The 22,486-nt window shown below is 36.5% G+C and overlaps 1 protein-coding gene across 6 annotated transcripts; it reads right to left on the bottom strand.

The window, feature by feature from the left end:
• Positions 1–11,115: 11,115 nt before the first annotated feature.
• KLRD1 (killer cell lectin like receptor D1) lies at positions 11,116–20,810 on the bottom strand. Of its 6 annotated transcripts, none has more exons than XM_064377653.1 (7): positions 20,562–20,810; positions 19,165–19,257; positions 18,958–19,020; positions 17,161–17,256; positions 16,527–16,678; positions 15,309–15,415; positions 11,116–14,481 (listed from the first exon to the last, which is right to left on the bottom strand). In XM_064377653.1, exons 1-7 carry the CDS (start codon positions 20,566–20,568, stop codon positions 14,361–14,363), a joined length of 639 nt encoding a protein of 212 aa, XP_064233723.1. In that variant the 5' UTR covers positions 20,569–20,810; the 3' UTR covers positions 11,116–14,360. The 6 variants fall into 6 exon arrangements, 5 of the variants coding, with proteins under 5 accessions (XP_064233723.1, XP_064233725.1, XP_012332484.2 ...); XM_064377655.1 differs by having other exon boundaries at positions 15,309–15,412; XR_010343060.1 differs by having other exon boundaries at positions 14,391–14,481; positions 16,523–16,678.
• Positions 20,811–22,486: the final 1,676 nt, after the last annotated feature.

The raw sequence follows: 22,486 nt of genomic DNA, 5'->3' as shown, positions 1-22,486 counted from the left end.
ATAACAAAACTTATGGGATGTAGTAAAAGTAGGGCTAAAAGAAAAGTTTATAGTGATGAATGTCTACATTAAGAAAAAAGAAAGATCTCAAACAACTCACTTTATACCTTGATATAGTTTGGGTATGTCCCCACCCAAATATCATCTTGAATTATAGCTCCCATAATTCCCTCATGTTGTGGGAGGGACCCAGTGGGAGCTAATCGAATCATGGGGGTTATTTCTCCCATACTGTTCTCTTGGTAGTGAATACGTCTTATGAGATCTGATGGTTTTATAAGGGAAACCCCTTTGGCTTGGCTTTCATTCTTTCTTGTCTGCCATCAGGTAAGGACATGCCTTTCACCTTCTGCCATGGTAATGAGACCTCCCCAGCTACATGGAACTGTGAGGCCATTAAACCTCTTTTTCTTTATAAATTACCCAGTCTCTCAGGTGTATCTTTATCAACAGAGTGAAAATGGACTAATACATACCCCAAAAAACTAGAAAAGACAAAAAAGAACAAAGTTCAAATTTAGAAGAATAAAGGAAATAACAAAGATTAGTTCAGAAATAAAATAGTGAATGGAAAGGAAATATAAAAAGTAAACAAAATTAACAGTTAGTTTTTGGAAAATATGAATAAATTCACAAAACTTTAGCTAGACTAAGAAAAAAAAGAGAGGCCTCAAATAAATGAAATCAGAACTAAAGTAAGAGACATTGCAACTGATGCCAAAGAAATACAAAACGTGGCAAGGCCAACAAATTGGATAACCTAGAAAAAATGAAAAATTTATAAAAACAAGGACCTACCAAGACTAAATTATGAAGAAATAGAAAAATCTAAGTGTATCTATAACTAGAATGAAGATTGAATCAGTAATCAAGAAACTTACAACAAAAAAATTCCCAGGACAAGATGGCTTTTCTGGTGAAGTCACCAAATATTTAAGGGGAAATTAATGCTCATCTTTCTCAAGCTATTATGTAAAAAATTAAAAAATAATACATATTTTCAAATTAATTTTATGTGGTCAGCATTACCATTACACCAAAGCCTGGGAAAGATACCACAAGAAAACTATAAGCCAATATCTCTAATAAGTGTAGATACAAAAATCCTCAACAAATAACTAGCAAAATTAATTCAACAGTACATGTAAAGGAGTATATGGAGTACATTTAAAGGAATTCAGCAGTATATTTAAAGGAATTTATCCTTGGGATGCAAGGATAGCCTAACATACAAAATCAATTGATGTTAATATACTACATTAATAAAATAAGGGAGAAATGTCACCTGAGCATCTCAATAGATTCAGAAAAATGTTTTCACAAAATTTAACACCAATTTCATGATAATAACTCCTGCCAACCTAGAATTTGAGAAAATTATTTCAACATTTTGAAGACCCTATATGTAAAGCATATAACTAATTTCATACTATAGAAAAAGCTAAACTTTTCCTTTGATATCAGAAACAAGGCAAGGATGGTTACATTTGTCATTTCTATTTAACCCTTGTCCTCGTTAAAGTTCTTAGGCAAGAAAAAGAAATAACAGGCATCCAGATCGTAAAGGAAGAAGTAAAATGGTGCCTCTGCATATGGCATGCTCCAAAGAATCCACAAAAAAACCTCCTAAAACTAAGTAAAATTGTAGGGTACAATGTCAACATGAAAATATCCTCCCATATTCATTTATTAGAAGAGTTCATATAGTTAAAATGTTCATATTTCATGATGTGATCTATAGATTTAATGCAATTCTTATCAAGATCTCAATGGAATTTTATATAGAATTATGAAAACAATGATATTAAAATGTACATGATATCACAAGAAACCCTGAATAGCCAAACAAATCTTGAGCAAGAAGCAAAAGGCCAGAGGCTTCAAACTTTCTTACATCAAAATATATTACAAAGCCACAATAATTGAAACAATGTGGGACTGGCATACAGATGGACATATAGACCAATTAAACAGAGTAGAGAACTTGGAAATAAACTGTTACAAATATGGTTAAATGGTCTTTGGGTGGCAGGACTACTTAAAGGGGAAATGACAGTTTCTTCACCAAATAGTGATGGGAAAAATGAATATCCATATTGAAAGAAATAAACTGCTTATCTTACACCATACACACACACACACACACCACACACACACACACACACACACAAACTCAAAATGGATTAAAAGACTAAATGTAAGTACTGAAAATGTAAAGCTCTTAGAAGAAAACAGGGAAAAACCTTTTGACATTGGTTTTGGCAATGATTTCATCAATCTGACACCAAAAGCACAGGCAACAAAAACAAGAATAGACAAGTAGGACTAGAGCAAACAAATAGCTTCTTCACATCAAAGATGTGAAAGGAAAATACATTGGGCCCCTAAACTCACTAAGCTAAAGGGAAAATTCAAGCTGGGAACTGCTTAGGGCAAAACTGCCTCCCATTCTATTCAAAGTCATTTCTTTGCTCACTGAAATAAATGCATATCTGACTGTTTTCTTTGCAAAACCTAATCAGAAACTGAAAAGAATGCAACCACTTGTAAACTCAAAAGAATGCAACCACTTGTCTGTTACCTGTGACCTGGAAGCTCCCTCCTTGCTTCCAGTTGTTCCACTTTTGCTCTGAGTTGTCCCACCTTTCAAGACTGAACCAATGTACATTTTACATATGTTGATTGACGTCTCATGTCTCCCTAAAATGTATAAAACCAAGCTGTGCTCTGACCCCGTTGGGCACATGTCAGCACGACCTTCTGAGGCTGTGTCATGGGCATGCGTTTTCAACCCTGGCAAAATAAACTTTCTAAATTAACTGAGACCTGTCTCAAATTTTCCAGGTTCACAAAGGAAACAACTAATGGAATGAAAAGATGATCTACAGAATGGGAGAAAATATATCAGAAAAGAAGTCGCCAGGCGCAGTGGCTCACGCCTGTAATCTCAGCACTTTGGGAGGCCGAGGCGGGTGGATCACAAGATCGAGACCATCCTGGTCAACATGGTGAAACCCCGTCTCTACTAAAAACACAAAAAAATCAGCTGGGCATGGTGGCGCATGCCTTAGTCCCAGTTACCCAGGAGGCTGAGGCAGGAGAATTGCTTGAACTTGAACCAGGAGGCGGAGGTTGCAGTGAGCCGAGATCATGCCATTGCATTCAAGCCTGGGTAACAAAAGTGAAACTCCATCTCAAAAAAAAAAAAAAAAAAAAGAAAAGAAAAGAAGTCAATATCCAAAACATATAGAGAACTCCTACAATTCAATATAAAAAAACACAATTAATCCAATTAAAAAATGCATCAAAGACTTGAATGATAATTTTTCCATAAAAAACATACCAGTGGTCAATGGGTATAGGAAAGGATGCTCAATATTATTAATCATCAGGGAAATGCAAATTATAACCAGCAAATGTCATCTCTCACCTATAAGGATGGCCATTATCAAATGAACAAAAGACAAGTGTTGGCAAGTATGTAGGGTAATTAGGCCCCTTGAACACTTTGGTGGGAATGAAAAATTGTGCTGCTGCTATGGAAAACAGGATGGTGATTTCTCAAAAAATTAAAAATAGAACTAAAGTATGATCCACCAATCCCCCTTCTGGGTAATTATGCAAAAGAATTGAAATAAGACTCTCAAAGAAATATTAGTATACTATTGTCCATTGCTATACTAGTCACAGTAGCCAACATGTCCATACGCATACAATAGAATATTATCCAGCCTTAAAAATGAAATCCAGCAACATGTAACAATGTGGATGAACCTTGAGGACATTAAGCTAAACGAAGTAAGCAAGTCACAGAAGGGTAAATACCATATGATTTCACTTACATGAAGTATCTAAAGTGGTCAAGCTTATAAAATCAGAGAGTAGAATGGTGGTTGCTAGGAATGGAGAGAGGAAAAAATGGGAAGTTGTTAATTAAAGGCCTCAATTATGCAAGATGAACAAATAATAGAAATCTACTAAATAACATTGTACCTATTGTTAATAATACTGTACTGTATACTTGAAAAATTTATTGAGGGTAGATCTCACATTGTGTTTTTATCTCAATAAAATAAAATTTTAAGAAATTAGCAAATAGATGCAAAGATACATAAAAAAGATAACATGAACAACTGAGGTTTATAACTGGGAAATAAAACTATCTGGTTTCAAACAAGGCAGAATTAAGCATTTAATAAAACATATGTCATGTCCACTCCTTATAAAAATTCTCATCAGACTAGGACTAGGAAGGAACTTTCTCAATCTAGTAAAGGGCATTTATGAAAATCCTATAGCTAAAATTAAGTATAAAGGCAAAAAAGTGAATATTCATTCTCTAAGATCAATAACAAAATGAGGTGTTTTACTCACCACTTGTATTCAACTTTGTGTTGAATGTTCAGACCACTGTGACAAGGCGATAAAAATAAATAAAGGCATATAGTTTTCCAAAGAAAGAGGTAAAACTGTCTTTATTCATCTATGCACATAATCCAATGAAATCTACAGAAATGCTGCTAGAATAAGTGAATTTAGGCAGGTTGAACAATAAAAGATACACTTATAATCAACTGTATAAATGAACATATATATTTACAATTTTAAAATAAAAAATTTGAAATTAGAAAATACAATGTATAATAGCATTAAAAACAATAGACTACTTTGGGGAAATCTTATAAAAACATAAAAGGCCTGCATATTAAAAACTACAAAACATTGCTGAGTATGATTTAAGAATATTGAGACAATGGCCTGGATAAAGAAAATGTGGTACATATATACCATGGAATACTATGCAGCCATAAAAAAGAATAGAATTATGTCCTTTGCAGCAACATGAGACCATTATCCTAAGCAAATTAACGCAAAAACAGAAAACCAAATACCACATGTTCTCACTTATAAGTGTGAGCTAAACTTGGAGTACGTAGGCACACAGAAAAAGGAAACACTAGACACCAGGGCCTGCTTGAGGGTGGAGAGCAGGAGAAGGGTGAGGATTAAAAACCTGCCTGTCGGGTACTATGCGGATTACCAGGATGACAAAATTATCTGTACACCAAACCAGTGCAACATGCAATGTACTAATATAACAAGCCTACATACGTATCACTGAACCTAAAAGAAAACTCAGAAACAAACAAAAAAATAAGCATACGCATATTGAGGTACAAGAAACATATCTTGTTCAAGGACCAGGAGACTCTTAGAAATAAAAGGGAATTGATGGGGAAATGGTGGCTCACGCCTGTAATCCCAGTACTTTGGGAGGCCAAGGCAGGTGGATTGTTTGAGGTCAGGAGTTCAAGATCAGCCTGGTCAAAATGGTGAAACCTTGTCTTTGTTAAAAATACAAAAATTAGCTGGTGTGTTGGTGAGTATCTGTAATCCCAGCTACTGGCGAGGCTGAGGCTCAAGAATCTCTTGAACCCAGGAGGTAGAGAATGCAGTAAGCCAAGATCATGCCACTTCACTCCAGTCTGGGTGATAGAGCAAGACTCAGTCTCAAAAAAAGAAAACAAAAAGAAGAAATAAAAGGGAATTAACTATTGATACACGTATCAACATAGATGACTATAAAAACTATTATGCTGAATGAAAAATCCAGACAACAGATGTACATATTATATGTTTCTATCTATATAAAACATAGAAAGGCAAATTTATAGTAAAGAATACAGCACAATACTCACCTGGGGGCGGGGAGCAAGAGGAAAGTATTATGTATAGGCAAAAGGATACTTTTGAAGGTAGTATGTGTTTTATATATTTCTGAAGTGATGGTTTCACAGAGGCATAGATATGAAAATACATCAAATGTCATACTTTAAGCATATAAAGTTGTTGTATCTCAATTATACTGCAGCAACACTGCTGAAAATAGATAATGGCTGAAAGCTTAAACAAGCACTACACAGAAGAGGATATAAACATGAAAAAAAAGATGAGGGGTAAGCATATTATTTATTAGGGAAATGAAAATTCAGTGTAGAGTTGCATGCAGATGCATAGTATCCAGAAGGTCCTTAGACTAAAATACTTCATAATACTATGTGTTGTCAAGACTGTAGAGTAACACTCACATAAACTGCCAGTGAAATTATAAATAAACTTTATAAATAAATTGTTACAAGTTTTTAAAGCATGAACTAAAGGGCCTAAATATATGACAGCTTATGACTTAGAAATTCAACTCCTAGGCATGCACTCAAAGATATGAAGCCACATGTCCCACAAGAGATATATTTAAATGTTTATAGCAATTTTACTCATAATAGTAAAAAGTGGAAATGACTCAAATGTTGAACAATATTAGAGTGAATAAGCAAATTGTGATATTTTCTTTTTTGTTTTTTTTTGAGACAGAGTCTTGCTCTGTTGCCAGGCACCAGGCTGGAGTGCAGTGGCACAATCTTGGCTCACGGCAATCTCCGCCTCCTGGGTTCAAGCAATTCTGCCTCAGCCTCCCGAGTAGCTGGGACTACAGGTGTGCACCACCACGCCCAGCTAATTTTTGTATTTTTTTTTTAGTAGAGACAGGGTTTCACCATGTTGGCCAGGATGGTCTCGATCTCTTGACCTCATGATCCGTCTGCCTGGGCTTCATACATTCTTATGAATTCTACATGACAATAAAAGGAGCTACTGCTTCACAAATATATAGATGTATCTCACAGACATAATGCTTAGCAACAGAAACCACAAAGATCATATATGCTGAGCTTCCATTTATATGAAATTCAAAAACAGGCTAAACAAACTTCTATTTTCAGAAATCAGAGTAGTGATTTTCTTGGAACAGGGGAGACAGTGTCAATTAGCAAACAGCAGGAGAGTCTTGGTGGTGGTAGTCTATATTTCAATCTGGTAGTAATTGTCTAAGTGTAGACATAGCTTAAAGATTTAAATGTAAATTTAAAATAGGTATTCTTTATTGTGTTTTCACTCAATTAAAAATATATATAAATAGGTAAGGTGTAATCAATGAAGTATTTAATGTAAACGAGAAAATTAGTGAAGAAAAATTTCCTGAGAGCAGTTTGTGGAGCAGGTCTAGTAAGACGCTGGTCCAAATAACAGCAGGTAGGTAAGGGCTCTTGGAAGGATATTTTCATTGAGAACAAAGTGACACTCATGGGTTATATAACATAACTGAGAACTAAAAACTACACAAAAAATAAACCTTTAATCTAAAAGAAGAGTTTGTTTCTTATTGTATAAGCGTTATAATAATAGAACCTCGAAGAAGGAAATATAATCCTAGCTTACTATTGGGCTCTAAAACGTCCTCTATTTGGCTGGACATGATGGCTCATGCCTTCGCGCAATCTCAGCACTTCAGGAGGCCGATACGGATGGATCACTTGAGGCCAGGATTTGGAGACCAGCCTGGCCAACATGGCAAAACCCCCTGTCTACTGAAGATACAAAAATTAGCCGGGTGTAATGTGAGTGCCTGTAATCCCAGCTACTCAGGTGACTGAGGCATGAGAATCGCTTGAACCAGGGAGGCAGAAGTTGCAGCGAGCCGAGATTGCATCACTGCACTCCAGCCTGGGTGACAGAGTGAGACTCTATCTCAATCAATCAATCAGTCAATCAATATGTCCTCTATTCCTGAGGTCATGATGATGAAACATATTGTAGTAGCTAACTACTATAAAGAACTAATTATCCTCAAACCTGTAAGATTAAAACAAAACATTTCACTGCACACAATTTCTTGAGGTCAGGAATCAGGAGCAATTGTGCTAGGTGGATCTAGCTCAGGATCTCTCATGAGGTTGCAGTCGAAATGCTGGTTGGGTTGTAGTTATCTAAGGTTTGACACTGGCTAAAGAGTTGATCCAAGGAGGCTCACGCACATGGCTGTCTGCAAGAGGCTGCAGTTCCTTGCTAGCTGTTCATAGGAGGCCTCAGTTCTTTGCCACATGGAATGCTTCAAAGAGTTGCTCATGACAAGGTAGCGGGCTTCCACCAAATCAAATGACATGAGAAAGGGCAAAGCCGAAGACATACTGTCTTTCATAATCTAGCCTCAAAAGTGACATGCTGTAACTTCTGCCTCATTCTCTTGGTTGCACTGATCAACACTTATACAATGTAATTGATTGTATCAAAAGTGTTAAAATTCCAAGAAACAGGGATCATTGGGAGCACATAGGAAGCTGTTTACAAGAGTCTAAACTTTGGTCCCAAAAGATTTATATCCCTCCCACATACAAAATCCACACCGACTCCCAAATCCCATTACAATGTCAGCTCAAAGTCCAGAAATTTGTCACACCCAAGTATGAGTGAGACTCACCAGGTGTAATTCCTTAAGTTTAGCTTCTTGGGTATAATTTTTCTCCATCTGAATGCTTATGAAATTAACAATACTAGAGATTTTCTTCCCTTATACACTCAACATCCAAAAGAATGAACTCTATAGACTTCCTTGTTCAAAAGAAGGAGGGGCATGAGAATTACAAAGGAGTCACTGATGCATAATAATTTAAAATCTAGCAGGCCTGGCAAGGTGGCTCAAGCCTGTAATCCCAGCACTTTGGGAGGCCAAGGAGGGCGGATCACAGGGTCAGGAGTTCATGACCAGCCTGACCAACATGGTGAAACCCCGTCTCTATTAAAAAAATACAAAAATTAGCCGATGTGGTGCCACACGCCTATAATCCCAGCTACTGGGGAGGCTGAGGCAGGAGAATCGCTTGAACCTGGGAGGCGGAAGTTGCGGTGAGCCGAGAGCGCGCCATTGCACTCCAGCCTGGGTGACAGAGTGAGACTCTGTCTCTAAATAAATAAATAAATAAATAAAATAAAATAAAATAAAATCTAGCATAGCAAATGTTGGGACTTACTTGATTAGGACTCAGTCCTGTTTCTGCTACAAAATGACTCTTTACAACTCTTGGATCCACCTTATAGGTTCTTAGTTCTGTCCTTTGAATCATTCCTAGTTTTTAATACAAGGTAGCAAGCACTTCATTGTCATTTTTCTACTGACATAGTCATCTCAAAAATGTTTTGGGATTTTCTATGAACTCTATTTGTAAAAACCACATAGATAAATCCCTTTAGTCTTCTCTCTTCCTGGAGCTTTTGCTGAGATACCTGAGGGACAATGCCCTAGGTCTTTCTAGAAGCCCTATTATTTGACCTTTATAGATCCTTCATCGGACTGAATTGAGGCATTACCTATGTTCTTTCTATGATATTTACAGGAAATTTTAGTCACACCCACACCTTCTTCTTTAGAATCATGCTTTCCTGAGAGCACCCTAGATTGGACCTTTGCTCAGAATCTATTTCTCAATTTTAGCTTTTTTGACATGCTAAAATTTGAGAGTCCAGGAATCTCAAAACTATCCAGTTCTGACTTCTTTTGTTTAAAAGCCCTTCCAAGAGGTTATGTGTCTTCTGTAGCATTGTAATATAAGTAGTAGGAAGAAAGCAGACAGTATCTTCAACACTGACTGGAAATAACTTTAGAGCATTCTATTAATTCATTAAGTACATTTTTTACCTTCCACAATACTACGGACAAAAGTGTTGCTAAACTTTCTGGCACTAAATAGAAAGATTTTTACTTTCTCCAGTTTCTAATATGTTTTCACTTCCCTACTATAAGCCCTTAATCAAAGGTTTCAGTCTTTCCTGTCCTCTATCCACTGCCTGTTTTCAAGCACTCCAAAATTTGTTTTTTTTTTCTTTATAACAGTAACTTCATTCTAGGTACCAAAATATGTAATGGTTATCTATTGCTATGTAAAACATTAATACTTAGCAACTTAAAAGAATAAACAGTTTACTGTTTCACACAGTTTCTGAGAATAAGGAATCCTCAAAAGCATAGCAGGATGGACCTAGCTCAGAGTCTCACATGAGGTTATCGTCAAGATGTTGGCTGGGGGCTGTAATCATCTGAAGGCTTGACTAGGACTGGAGCCCATACATGCAAAGAAGGCTCATAACATGGCTGTTGGAAATAGACTTCAGTTCCTTGCTGGCTGTGCATAGAGTCTTCAGTTCCTTGCCACATGGTCCTTTCAATAAGGCTGCTCGTGACATTGTAACTGGTTTTCCCCAGATCAAGGGATCTGGGAGAGAGGAAAAAGAAAGAGGTCATAATATCTTTAATGACCTATTCTCAGAAAAGACATATCATCATTTCCACTTTATTTATTTATTTATTTATTTTATTTTATTTTTTTCTTTTTTTGAGATGGAGTTTCACTCTTTGGAGTTTCACACTGGCTAGTGTGCAGTGGTGCAATCTCTGCTCACTGCAACACCCGCCTCCTTGTTTCAAGCATTCTCCTGCCTCAGCCTCTGAGTAGCTGGGATTACAGGAGCCAATCACCTAATTTTTGTATGTTGGTATTTTTAGTAGAGATGGGGTTTCACCATGTTGGCCAGGCTGGTCTCAAACTTCTGATCTCAGGTGATCTGCCAGCCTAGGCCTCCCAAAGTGTTGGGATTGCAGGCATAAGCCACCATGCCCAGCCATTTCTACTTTATTTCATTGGTCACACAGGTCAACCCAGTGTGGAAGGAAATTCCACAAAGGTATGTACACCACAGGTGGAAATCATTGATGAACATCTTGCAACTTGGCTATATCACATAATTTGTAGGTTTTCACCCTTTAAAATGAACACAGATTGATAGTAAGAGCCATAAGTGTTTACACATAGCAAAATGTATAAGTACATTTACAACTGGTAAGAAGTGACCTGGAAAAGACTAAAGCAGGGAGTAGAATAATGGCCTTAGAGTCTTACCTTACATACTCGGGCACTTGTTGGCAAACTATGGCCTGTGGACCAAATTTGTCTCACCATATGTTTTGTCAATAAAATTCTTTTGTAACACAGTCAAACCATTCATTTTTGTATTATTTATGACTTCTTTAGCACTATCGTGGCAAGGTTGAGTAGTTTCAACAGAGAATGGCTCACAAAGTTGAAAATAAATGCTATATAGTTCTTTGAAAAAAGTTTTTCAATCCCTGGGCTAGGATATAAAAAGAAAAGTTCAGAAAGTCAAAAGTTATGGAACTAACATTTCCAGGTATAATAACTGAAAGGAATTACAAGGTTCCAATGAACATACTCATGAAAAGCTTTTAATAAGGGAAAGGAATATGTTACAGTAGAAGAAAGACAATTCAAATCAGCAGTGTGGGACCAAGAGACATCTGGAAACAAGCTCTTCAGTGTTCTTATTTGCACAAAGACACCCTTCATCTCTGGATGAAACCTGGTATTTGTGTGATGAAACTTGATTTCAGAAGAACTGAAACTGAAATTTCCTGCAGTCTTGTATGTCCATCTGGTCACATAGCAGACAGAAGATTTGTCATTATCTCAGGTGGAAACTATCAATAAACAAATTGACCCTAGGTTCCACTGAGGGATTTTGAACTTTAAAGAGCTCACTATAAACCATTAGTTAGCTAGTTAGCCTAACTAATGGTTTATAGTGAGTTCTGACCATATCACGGCCAAGAGTCAAAAATAGACACCAAGGCAGCTCTGGAAATAAACAAAGAGCTGTCCCAGTTCAGATATAAAATAACTCACTTTCTTATGCATGCATTATGAGAATTAGATGTCACTAACTGATATGGCTTGGCTGTGTCCCCACCCAAATCTCATCTTGAATTGTAGTGCCCATAATCCTCACATTTCGTGGGAGTGAGGAGTGGTAGTGGGAGTGATAGTGAGTTCTCACTAGATGTGATTATTTAATAAGGGGCTTTTTTCCCTTTTGCTCAGAGCTTCTCCTTACTGCTGCCATGTGAAGAAGGAAGTGTTTTCTTTCCCTTCTGCCATTATTGTAAGTTTCCTGAGGCTTTTCCAGCCCTGAAGAACTTTGAGTCAATTACACCTCTTTATTTTATAAATTACCTAGTCTCGGGTATATTTTTATTAGCAGCAATGAGAACAGACTAATACACTAATGTTGTGGGTGAGCAACAGCTATTTGAGCCAGTGGCTTTGAGGTAAAAGAATTTACCAAGACAGTTGTAGGTAAGAAAAGCAGATTCATTAAAGAAAAGTAGGAAAATAGGTTTCCAGGGAGGCAACAGGCAGCATCAGCAGAAGAAAAGCTGATAGCAAAGAAACAAAGGCTTGCTGGGGATGTTATGGAATAGCGTTTACGCTGTATGCTGCAGAGGGCTTTGTACAGTACTGATAACGCCAAGGTTGCAGTGAGTTAACTTACAGGTGTCTGGTGATACTTAAGCATATGGCCCACTTCCTGGATCATGAAGAAAGGCAGACTAATAGCTTATCTGCTTTCTTTTTCTGCTTTCCGCTGCTCCCACCAGCCTGACTCCTTTTCCCTAATTAGGACTTCACAACTAATGGAGGAACCAAGAATTAATATACTGGGAAGCCAGAAAATAATTACTTGTCCTAGCATATGTCAATTAAGGAACCAAAAGGCAGTGATTAAATTATATAAACTGGCTGGGCACAGTGGCTTATGTCTGTAATTCCAGCACTTTGGGAAGCCAAGGCAAGCAGAACCCTTGAGCCTAGGAGTTCAAGACCAGCCTGGGAAACACTGAGAAACCCCATCTCTACAAATGATAGGAAATATTAGCTGGGCATGGTGGCTAGCACCTTAGTCCCAAGTACTCAGAAGGCTGAGGTGGGAGGATCACCTGAGCCCAGGAAGTCGAATCTGCAGTGAACCATAATTGTATCATTGCACTATAGCCTGGGCAATGGGAATGAAACCCTGTCTCAATAAATAAATAAATAAATAAATAAAATGACATAAACTATGAAGTAGCAGTTGTAACATATTTTTAGGATTATGTGGGTACAGTAGACATAACTCTAAAGTGGTTTCTAATTGGTACCCAGTGGCCTAGTGTACACCTGCATCATCCCTTCCCCTTTAGTTTGAGTAGGATTTGGGATTATGATGGGATGTTACTCCGTGTTTAGATTACACTAAATGACAAAGATGAGGCAGTTTTTCAGATGCAATTAAGGTTCCAAATCCTTCCCTTTTTTTTTGAGTAGTCTTGCTTTGTCACCCAGGCTAGAGTGCTGTGGTGCACTCTTGGCTCACTGCAACCTCCACCTCCTGGGTTCAAGCTTCTCACCTCAGCTTCCCAAATAGCTGGGATTATAGGTGTGCACTACCATGCCCAGCTAATTTTTATATTTTTAGTAGAGACAGGGTTTCACCATGTTGGCCAGGCTGGTCTCGAACTTCTGACCTCAAGTGGTCTGCCCGCCTTGGCCTCCCAAAGTGCTGGGATTACAGGCATAAACCACCACACCCAGTCCAAATTCTTCCATCTTAAGTCAATCAAAATGATTTTTTTCATCACAACAATGATGTAAATAGACTAGCTTTGATTAATGAAAGAGAAAAACACTCTAAGTATTAAAACAGAAGACAACGCCTCATGAGAGGAGGTCAGGGAGATAGAAGAGTTAGCACAAAAAATATTGATAACCATTACATGCTAACCATTATTTTAAATTTTTTAATCAAAAAATATATAATTTTGTAATCACATGGACAACAAAACCAAAATATTACAAATCTCCAGAAAGTGCAATTTGTAATAAGCTGTCTTAGTAAAATTAAACATATGAAAGATATTATATTTCATCCTATATCTTTTATAAGTTAACTGAAGTGCATTTTTCCTAAATCAGTCTTCATACAAGAATGTGAAGAGGGCCAGGGATGGTGTTTCACACCCGTAATCCCAGCACTTTGGGAGACCAAGGTGGGAGAATCACTCGAGGCCATGAATTCAAGACCAGCCTGGGAAACAGAGCAAGACCTTGTCTTCACAAAAAATTAAAAAATAAAAATTAGCTGGGCATAGTGGCATGGCGCCTGTAGTCCTAGCTACTTGGGAGGCTGAGTCAGGAGGATCACTTGAGCCCAGGAGTTGAGGTTGTAATGATCTATGATCTTACCACTGCACTCCAGCCTGGGCAGTGTGAGTTAAATTTTATTTTGTAAATTTTATTTGATGTGAATTAAATTTTATCTAAATTTCTGCTGAGAATTAGCAAGAATGTAAATAAAGTTACACACATCTGCAATAAAACTACATCACACTTAACATTAAATATATACATCAAATCAAAATACAAAATTCTTTATATTAACTTTATAATTTCAAATGTAGATGTACAAATTTCGTCAATTTTAAAACACATTGTTTCACATATATGACAATTGTATAAGACACTGTTTGAAACGTTTAATAGATTCCAGAAGTAGACAATAAGTAATAATATAACAAGTGAATGTATCATTATTAGTATTGTTGGGTCTCTACTCTCCACCTTCTCTGCCCCAAGAAACATTTAAATGACCTGTTGCTTACAGATAAAACGATTTTTAATTTCACAGGGTTCATCTACAGCATTTCCCTTTGGATTATATGCTATGCAGTTCTTTCGATTAGAAGTTTCAAACAATGGAAATCTGTAATGAAGAAGGAAACGTTAACATATGGAAAAAGGAAGTGAGAATGATCAGGGAAGTTTTCAATTAAATGAGGTAACCTTTAAAAGCATTTGAGTGAGATATTAACATATCGAGTCCTTTTTTCTTTTTCGGTAACAACAATTTTCATGATTCTCTAGTATAATGCTACAAAATACCCAGTTGTTTTCTCATTGATCAATATCATTGAGGCCAGGGATTTTTCCTTGTTGTTTTTCTGTTGTCATTAATGGTTTAAATGTGTGATATGCTTTACTTCTATTTTGTTTAAGATGTATTATCTGATCTCGTCTAGGGAAACAGAAACAAGCCAGAGCATAAACTTTGTCCATGTGTGATGTTGCAAACTCATGTTTATAAATGAAAAGGAGATTCAAAAAGTACACATATACAGAAAATAAGTCTACAGTATACAAAACATAAGAGGATGCTGAGAATATTGGAATCTACCAGAATAAATAAAATAATGGATATACTGTTTTATCTGGACTGCCTCTGTGTATATGAGTACCTGTACATGCACATATACTGCCAAGTACTTGTACTACGGCAAAAAAAAAAAAAAAAGCATAAGTTAAAGTTATTTTATGGCCACAAATACACTAACTTTATGTCACTTGAACATAAACTTGGACGTTCTAGGCAGATCTAAAATTGTTATTTTGTTGTACCTTCTCCTTTTTCTGTATTTTCATGCCCTAGACAAGGTTATTTCACTTACAGTGCTCCTGGATGTTACCTTTGCTAGTCACATCTAAGGACAAATTCATAAAGAGCAAAAAAGGTAATGACTGGCAGAAACTTACAGATCCTGGGAGAGTACAGAGCCACTCTCCCATAACCAGGCGTTTTGTTCTTCACTATAAGAGAGTCCAATCCAGTAAAATTGTTGACTGGAGCTCATAAAATCCTGCTTCAAGTAAAAGACAATCACATTAATCTAATTTTAATCTACTCTGGAAATAACAGATTTTGAAGGAAAGTCAGTATTCAGAATAAGATTCAGCCTGTCCATCACACAAAAGGTATAGTCACATGACTCAAAGTTCTTATTTATCTGGCCCATTCATATATGGATAAAAAGTACCATAAAATCTCACTTCTTGAAGAATTAAAAACCTTATAAAAGCAGATAGAGTCTTCATGTAACACTTTCCTTACAGGGGATCAATTAAATTTGATTCCAAAATAATGGTATTCTGAAGGATGAATCTCATGAGTATAACCTACTCAACCGATAATCAGCACAGGTGCTGCATGCATCTGGAGAATTTTTTCACTTTTTCTTATGGATTGGGCAATTAGGGCCATGCATGGTAGCTCACACCTGTAATCCTAGCACTTTGGAAGGCAGAGGCGGGTGGGCCACCCAAGATCAGGAGTTCAAGACCAGCCTGGCTAACACAGCGAAACCCAGTCTCTACTAAAAATACTGGTGGCATGCACTTGTCATCCCAGCTACTCAGGAGGCTGAGACAGTAGAATTGCTTGAACCCAGGAGGCAGAGGCTGTAGTGAGCTGAGATCGTGCCAGTGTACTCCAGCCTGGGCAACAGAGTGAAACTCTGTCTCAAAAAAAAAAAAAGAAAAAAATTTAGTAATTTTTCTTACCATATTTTCCATACTAGCTTATATGCCAGAAAAATGACAAAAACTATAAAATTATTTTTAAAATAGAAATTTAATTAAAAGTTGAAAATCACATTTAGTTGGTTCTTTAAATAAAATGGGTAAATATAGTAACCTATTATCTAAAATGGGTAAATATAATGACTTTGAATTCTTCCTGAAAAGTTTCTTTCACTTTATTTGGCACCTATCTTGATTTGTATTCCTATGATATAAATCATCAAGGAATTTAATATAGATTTTACAATGACTATTTTAAGGTACACAGAATCAATAACTTAATTCCAATATAACCATCCACTTGTGATCTGATTAATTACTTAAAGTATTTAACTTGTTTAGATAGTATATTTTTCTAGATCAAAGAAAATGTAGAAAATCACACTTAGTACATGCCAGCTCATCTCTGCTTTGAAGCTGAAGAAGACTGGATTTCTGAGCAGCACAGAGATGCCTACTTTCATTCCAACTTTTAGATTCACTGGAAATGAAGTAACAGTTGCATCGATAACCAATCCATTTTTCCTGGCAAGAACAGCAGTCAGAGTCTGACAGAAAAGATAAAACATAACTAATGACACAGGAGATGACATTTTCTTCAATGCCATTTCATATTCAAAATTTATTTGCTGTTTATTCTTTTAACATTCTTTCAGAATCTACTGTATATACCACAGTTCAGGGGCTATTAATGTGAACTAATTAGACGTGAACATGATGCTTTTTCCTCATGGGAGATTATATTCTAGAGAGAGAACCAGAATTATATAATTTTCAATAATTTATTAATGATACTTAATGATGATTTAGGTAAGTACACAAAAACAATTAAGTATTTTAAAACAGCATGTAGCGGAGTGTAAGATGAGGGGCAGTTAGAAGAACATTTTTTGAGGAAGTAACTCAAAACTAAGTACTGTAACATAAATAGAAGTTAACTAGATGAAAGAGACTGAAAGGAGGAAAACATTTTAGCATGTTTTCTGAGTCAGAAAAGAATATGGCACTGGTCAGGAGTGGTGGCTCACACCTGTAATTCCAGAACTTTGGGAGGCTGAGGTGGGCAGGTCACTTGAGGTAGAGAATTCGAGACCAGGCTGACCAACATGGAGAAACCCTGTCCCGACTAAAAATTCAAAAAAAAAAAGTCAGCTGAGTGTGGTGGCACATGTCCGTAATCCTAAGGTAGGAGAATCGCTGGAACCCAGGAGGTGGAAGTTGTGGTGAGCTGAGATTGCACCAGTGCACTCCAGCCTGGGTAACAAGAGTGAAACTCTGTCTCAAAAAAAAAAAAAAAAAAAACGGTGCGGGGGTGGGATTTTGGTACATTTGGAGAATTTTGATGTGTTTGAAAGGGAATATAAATAAACCAATTATCTTGAGTCTTAATTATATAGTTTATCAATAATAGTGTTTTCAACATTTGTTGTCCACAGTAATAAAAAGCATGACATTGCATAGGCGCTCAAATCTTTGCCATATAAGAGTGGTGCTGAAGATGTTGCACCATTTATTTATTTATTTATTTATTTATTTATTTTTGAGACAGAGTCTTGCTGTGTTGCCTAGGCTGGAGTGCAGTGGTGCCATCTCAGCTCACTGCAACCTCTGCCTCCCAGGTTCAAGCAATTCTCCATGCCTCAGCTTCCTGAGTAACAGAGACTACAGGTGTGCGCCACCATGCCTGGCTACTTTTTGTATTTTTAGTAGAGATGAGGTTGCACTAAGTTGGACAGGGTGCTCTCAAACTTCTGACCTCAAGTAATATGGCTACCTCCAGCCTTCCAAAGTGCTCGGATTACAGGCATGAGCCACTGTGCCTGGCCAAGATGTTACACTGTAAATGAAGCCCTATATAATCACAAAAGATGGTGAGACAACTTGGGGTGCATTTGGAAAAAAATATATTTAGAAAATCTGGGCTGGGTGCTGTGGCTCTGCCAAGCAGAGTGGCTCATGCCCGTAGTCCCAGCACTTTGGGAGGCTGGGGTAGGTGGATCACCTAAGGTCAGGAGTTCAAGACCAGCATGGCCAACATGGCAAAACCCTCTCTCTACTAAAAATACAAAAATTAGCCAGGCATGGTGGTAGGTGCTTGTAGTTCCACCTACGCGGGAGGCTGAGGCTGGAGAATCTCTTGAACCCAGGAGGAGGAGGTGGCAGTGAGCCGAGATCGCACCACTGCACTCCAACCTGGAAGACAAGAGCAAAACTCCGTCTCTATAAACGAAAGAAAGAAAGAAAATTGGGCCGGGCGTGGTGGCTCACGCCTGTAATCCAAGCACTTTGGAGGCCAAGGCGGGCGGATCACCTGAGTTCAGGAGTTCAAAACCAGCCTGACCAACATGGTGAAACCCCGTCTTAAAAAGCAAACAAACAAAAAAAAAAGAAAGAAAATTGGACTTTCAGCTGGCTTCCATTGGATAAGTAAGGTTTAGAAATCTGTGCACTATATTCTGCATCATTTACGAATCAAAAGGGAAAAGTAATGAGATGCAAAAGCACAGGTTATAAGCAAATTCAAGCAGGTAATGAGGATTAACTGTAATATTTCCTGTGGTTTATTTTTTGTTACCTAATGATGAGCACTCATATATTTTTTCATTTCAAATACCATTTTCCTAATTAGTTAAATGTATAAATGATGCACATTCAATATAATTTAATCATGTTTACATTAGAGAACAGTAAAATGAGACTATCCTACGCTGGCAGGCAAATTTCTATTACTAAGTATAATATTCTATCATGCTTCTCTGTGTGAAAAACAAGAAACTGCTTATTTCATCCTTTACCAATGCTAAGTTTTCCAAAAAATTTGACCTACCTTTCTGGAGTTCTATGTTGGGTCCTGGAGTAAATGCTGACTCAATACTCAGTTTAGTAAAAGCTATAAGAAATGATTAGAAATTTGTTTAATTAGATATGAGTTTCTGAAATAATAACATATTAACATTAGTAAGATGAAGGCTTTATTATTAAATGATGTCATCACAGTTTTGATTTTTATGGAGACTTGCTTAGAAGAACTTACAGTTTTTTAACAAAATTCCCAGTGTAGCCATCAACGAAAGGCATATTATCCCTAAGGTCCCAGAAATCAACCTCCAGAAAGTGGCCTTAAACACTGTAAGAAAGACGGACAGGGTAATGACTTAAAGAGCAAACACAGGAGCTGAAACTAGCGAGAGAGAATCCAAAGCATTCTTTCATTTGATAACGGAGTCAGCTTGCCAACAAAACACTGAAAAACGAAGACGTTCCAATCAGGACTTCACCCAATACCAACATTTCTATGTGATGCATCTTATTCTTCAGGGAGATTATTCAAACATTTTCTTCTCTACCAGCTCTGTCTCAGTAAAGTGAATTTACCATGTATGTTTAAAACTGACAGAGAAGCTTAAAGATCTGGAGGAAGACGATATTAACAGGCACCAAGTTGTATTTTATGAACTTACGTAATAGCCATTTATTTTTATTCTCTCAACAAAATCGTAAGATAGATAGTATGATTCTCATTAGGTAGATGAGAAAACATAAGGTCCAATAATAATGTTATTTTCTCAAGGTATCAAAGCAAGTAAGTATCCAAGTCAGAAATCAAATGAAAGTGTGTCTAGCTCAAGAATCTTTCATTTAACATAGTCTACCATTGTCTCAGTAATACTACTTGAGAGTGTGTCCTCTCCTCATCTCAATGGGGTTTTGCTCTGATAAATGTCTAGCTGCTCATGGCTTCATAGAGATATTATAGGGAAAAGAAGACATAGGAACATTCTGGACTTTGTGTGATAACTCCTTCTACAACCAATAGATGGGTGATACCTTGGAGGCCTGGGTTCATTTCACAGTACACCGAATTATGATACACAAACAATCTTTTTTTCCCCAAGAACATTACATTTGTTCACACTCAAAAGTGCTTGTTTCTAGACTTTTCACCTAAAACATTTCAACATTAGGAGATTCTGTGCTAACACTGCCACACTCTCAAATAATGATGGCATTAACAACAGTACAATGTGTCAAACTGTTCATTTGTGTAATTTTTGGATGTCACAACATAAATAGTAAATTTAAAACTTTAAGCATTGTATCATTAATATTTGGCACTTTCTATTTCTATACTAGAATTCTGTTGCTCACAATTTAACCAGGTTGAAGTTCAGTTCTTGTTCAGAGTTTAGAGGTAGCCCTGCCAGAAGCCACTCATTAAACCTGTTATAAAAGCTTCATGGAATCATTTCTAAGTTAAACAATGAAGAATCAGGAAAATAAAATAAATGTGGAAAGTGCTAATTCATGAAAAGCCTAAAAATATCCACTGTTAATCATGTCCATTTCTCTTAAAGCACTACCCCAAAATTAGCCAATCCAAGGAATAGCTTTTCCGGTTATTTTTAATTTGGCGATTGAAATCACACATACCTGCCATGAGAAGTTATGTTCCAAGAGCGATGTAGAGAAGGCACAATGTGTACTTGTTTAGAAAGAACAGCGTTGAATTGTTGGAGCTGAGCTGGAGTTGAAAGACTCTGAAAGTTGAGTATGAAGGAATTTAGCAAAAAAAAATAGAATGAAAAATTGTGTATTTAAATGATGTTTTTGAATTATCTATTGATGAGACACGTATTACGGTATGAATAAGAAGCGGTAAAATCACAAGCTTCTAACGTGTTCCAGGAACCACAACACAGGAAGTTCTCACAGTACTTTTGTAATATTAACACTGTGGTAAGCACTAAAGGTGAGAAGAGGTGAGAGGGAATTTTGTTGTTGTTTTGGTTTTAATGTTTGAAAATAGAATTCATTTTGAAGAGTTATCTGGAAAATGAAGGAAATGATCGGCAAACCAAAGGTAAATTTACTTAGTGTAATAAAATTACTCACAGAATTTTCCTCTTTAAATAATAACAAACATTTATTACTTAGCTTGTACTTGAATTGTACACAGTTTAAAGACTTGGCATATGTTAGCTCATTTATTTCTATAAATGGTTTGATAGTAAAGACATATAAATATCCTCAATCTGTCAATGAGAAAACTGAGGCATATAGAGCTAAGTAATTTGCCCAGCGTCACGTAAAGTGGGATTTCCCTGTCTCACTCTGTTCTTCTGATCCCTACCTAATAATCCTGGCCACGACAGGAAAAGTTCAAAAAGGTAGAACCAGATGGGTTTCCCACCTGAATGCCTCATTCACATTAGCCCTAAAAGCTTTGGTCAACACCTCACTTTGTATTTCCTTAAAGTTCTTTGAACATGACTTTAGCTGCTTTATTTTCTTTATTTTTACTAATACATTAATTATTATATTGTTTAGTGTGTTATCTAATTCAGATACTATACTGCTACTTCAATGTACACTTTTTTTGTCTACAGAAGAGTAACCTTGTTGATAGGAACATCAGATGTGGAACAGGTCAAATTTCCAATGTGGAACAGATTGGCTATAATAAGAATCCTCAAATGACAGATTTCGATCTATGACTTAGTATCTGGAAATACAATCTACCATCCATCCTCATACAAAAGCAGACATTCAAATAAACTTTGTTTATTATATTGTGTATATTGTTTATGTTCAAGCATTGTAATACTACTATAGATAAACATTTTTGTGAAAGACAGGCTTTCAACCAACAACAGAAAAAGAAAAATAAAACAAAGACTACTTTGATTTCTCAGTTTTTATGAGGTCAAAAGCCTTCCATCTTTTCAGTGTGCATTGTGTGTATAGAGCTTGTTTCATTGCACCACCAAATTTGTAGAAATATAAATCCTTACTGAAGAATATAAGCATAAAATTTACTTCATCCATAATTTATGCAAATCTTAGTTGAAGTGATTTATTTAAAAATCCTTTGCTTACTTGAAATCTATTCATTTTCAGTTTTAGTATTAGAAAAAGCTAATCTAGAAGAAACCTATCTGATATTGATTATTTCCCCCCCATATAAAATTACCTTAAAATACAGGAGTTTAGGGGTTTGCTTTTAGTATTTCTCTTGAAATAGTACATATTTATGACAGAATGTGCAATAGGGATTATTACTACACTTTCATTACTAACTGAACCACCTTTATTTGGAAGTTAATCTAAGTTTTTAGAACCATGTTTGGTGAGAATATATCCATCAATCATTGTCTTTTTTTTTTTCTTCTTAGTTCACTGACTCAGAAATAAAAATCCAACAAATGCAAGTTTAATTCAAGAACTCCAGCCTTAAATAAGATATCTAAACACACCCACCCTCCACACACACAGACACACACACACAGAGTAAGCATATATATATACCTCCTTCCTTTAACTCTTTCTGAGCTGCCAACTCTGATTGTCCTTTCTAT

Source organism: Aotus nancymaae, unplaced genomic scaffold (genome assembly GCF_030222135.1).
Source record: "Aotus nancymaae isolate 86718 unplaced genomic scaffold, 86718_ANA_hifiasm-v0.15.2.pri h1tg000016l, whole genome shotgun sequence".
Lineage (NCBI taxonomy): Eukaryota > Metazoa > Chordata > Mammalia > Primates > Aotidae > Aotus > Aotus nancymaae.
This window is presented reverse-complemented; position numbering and strand designations above follow the sequence as displayed.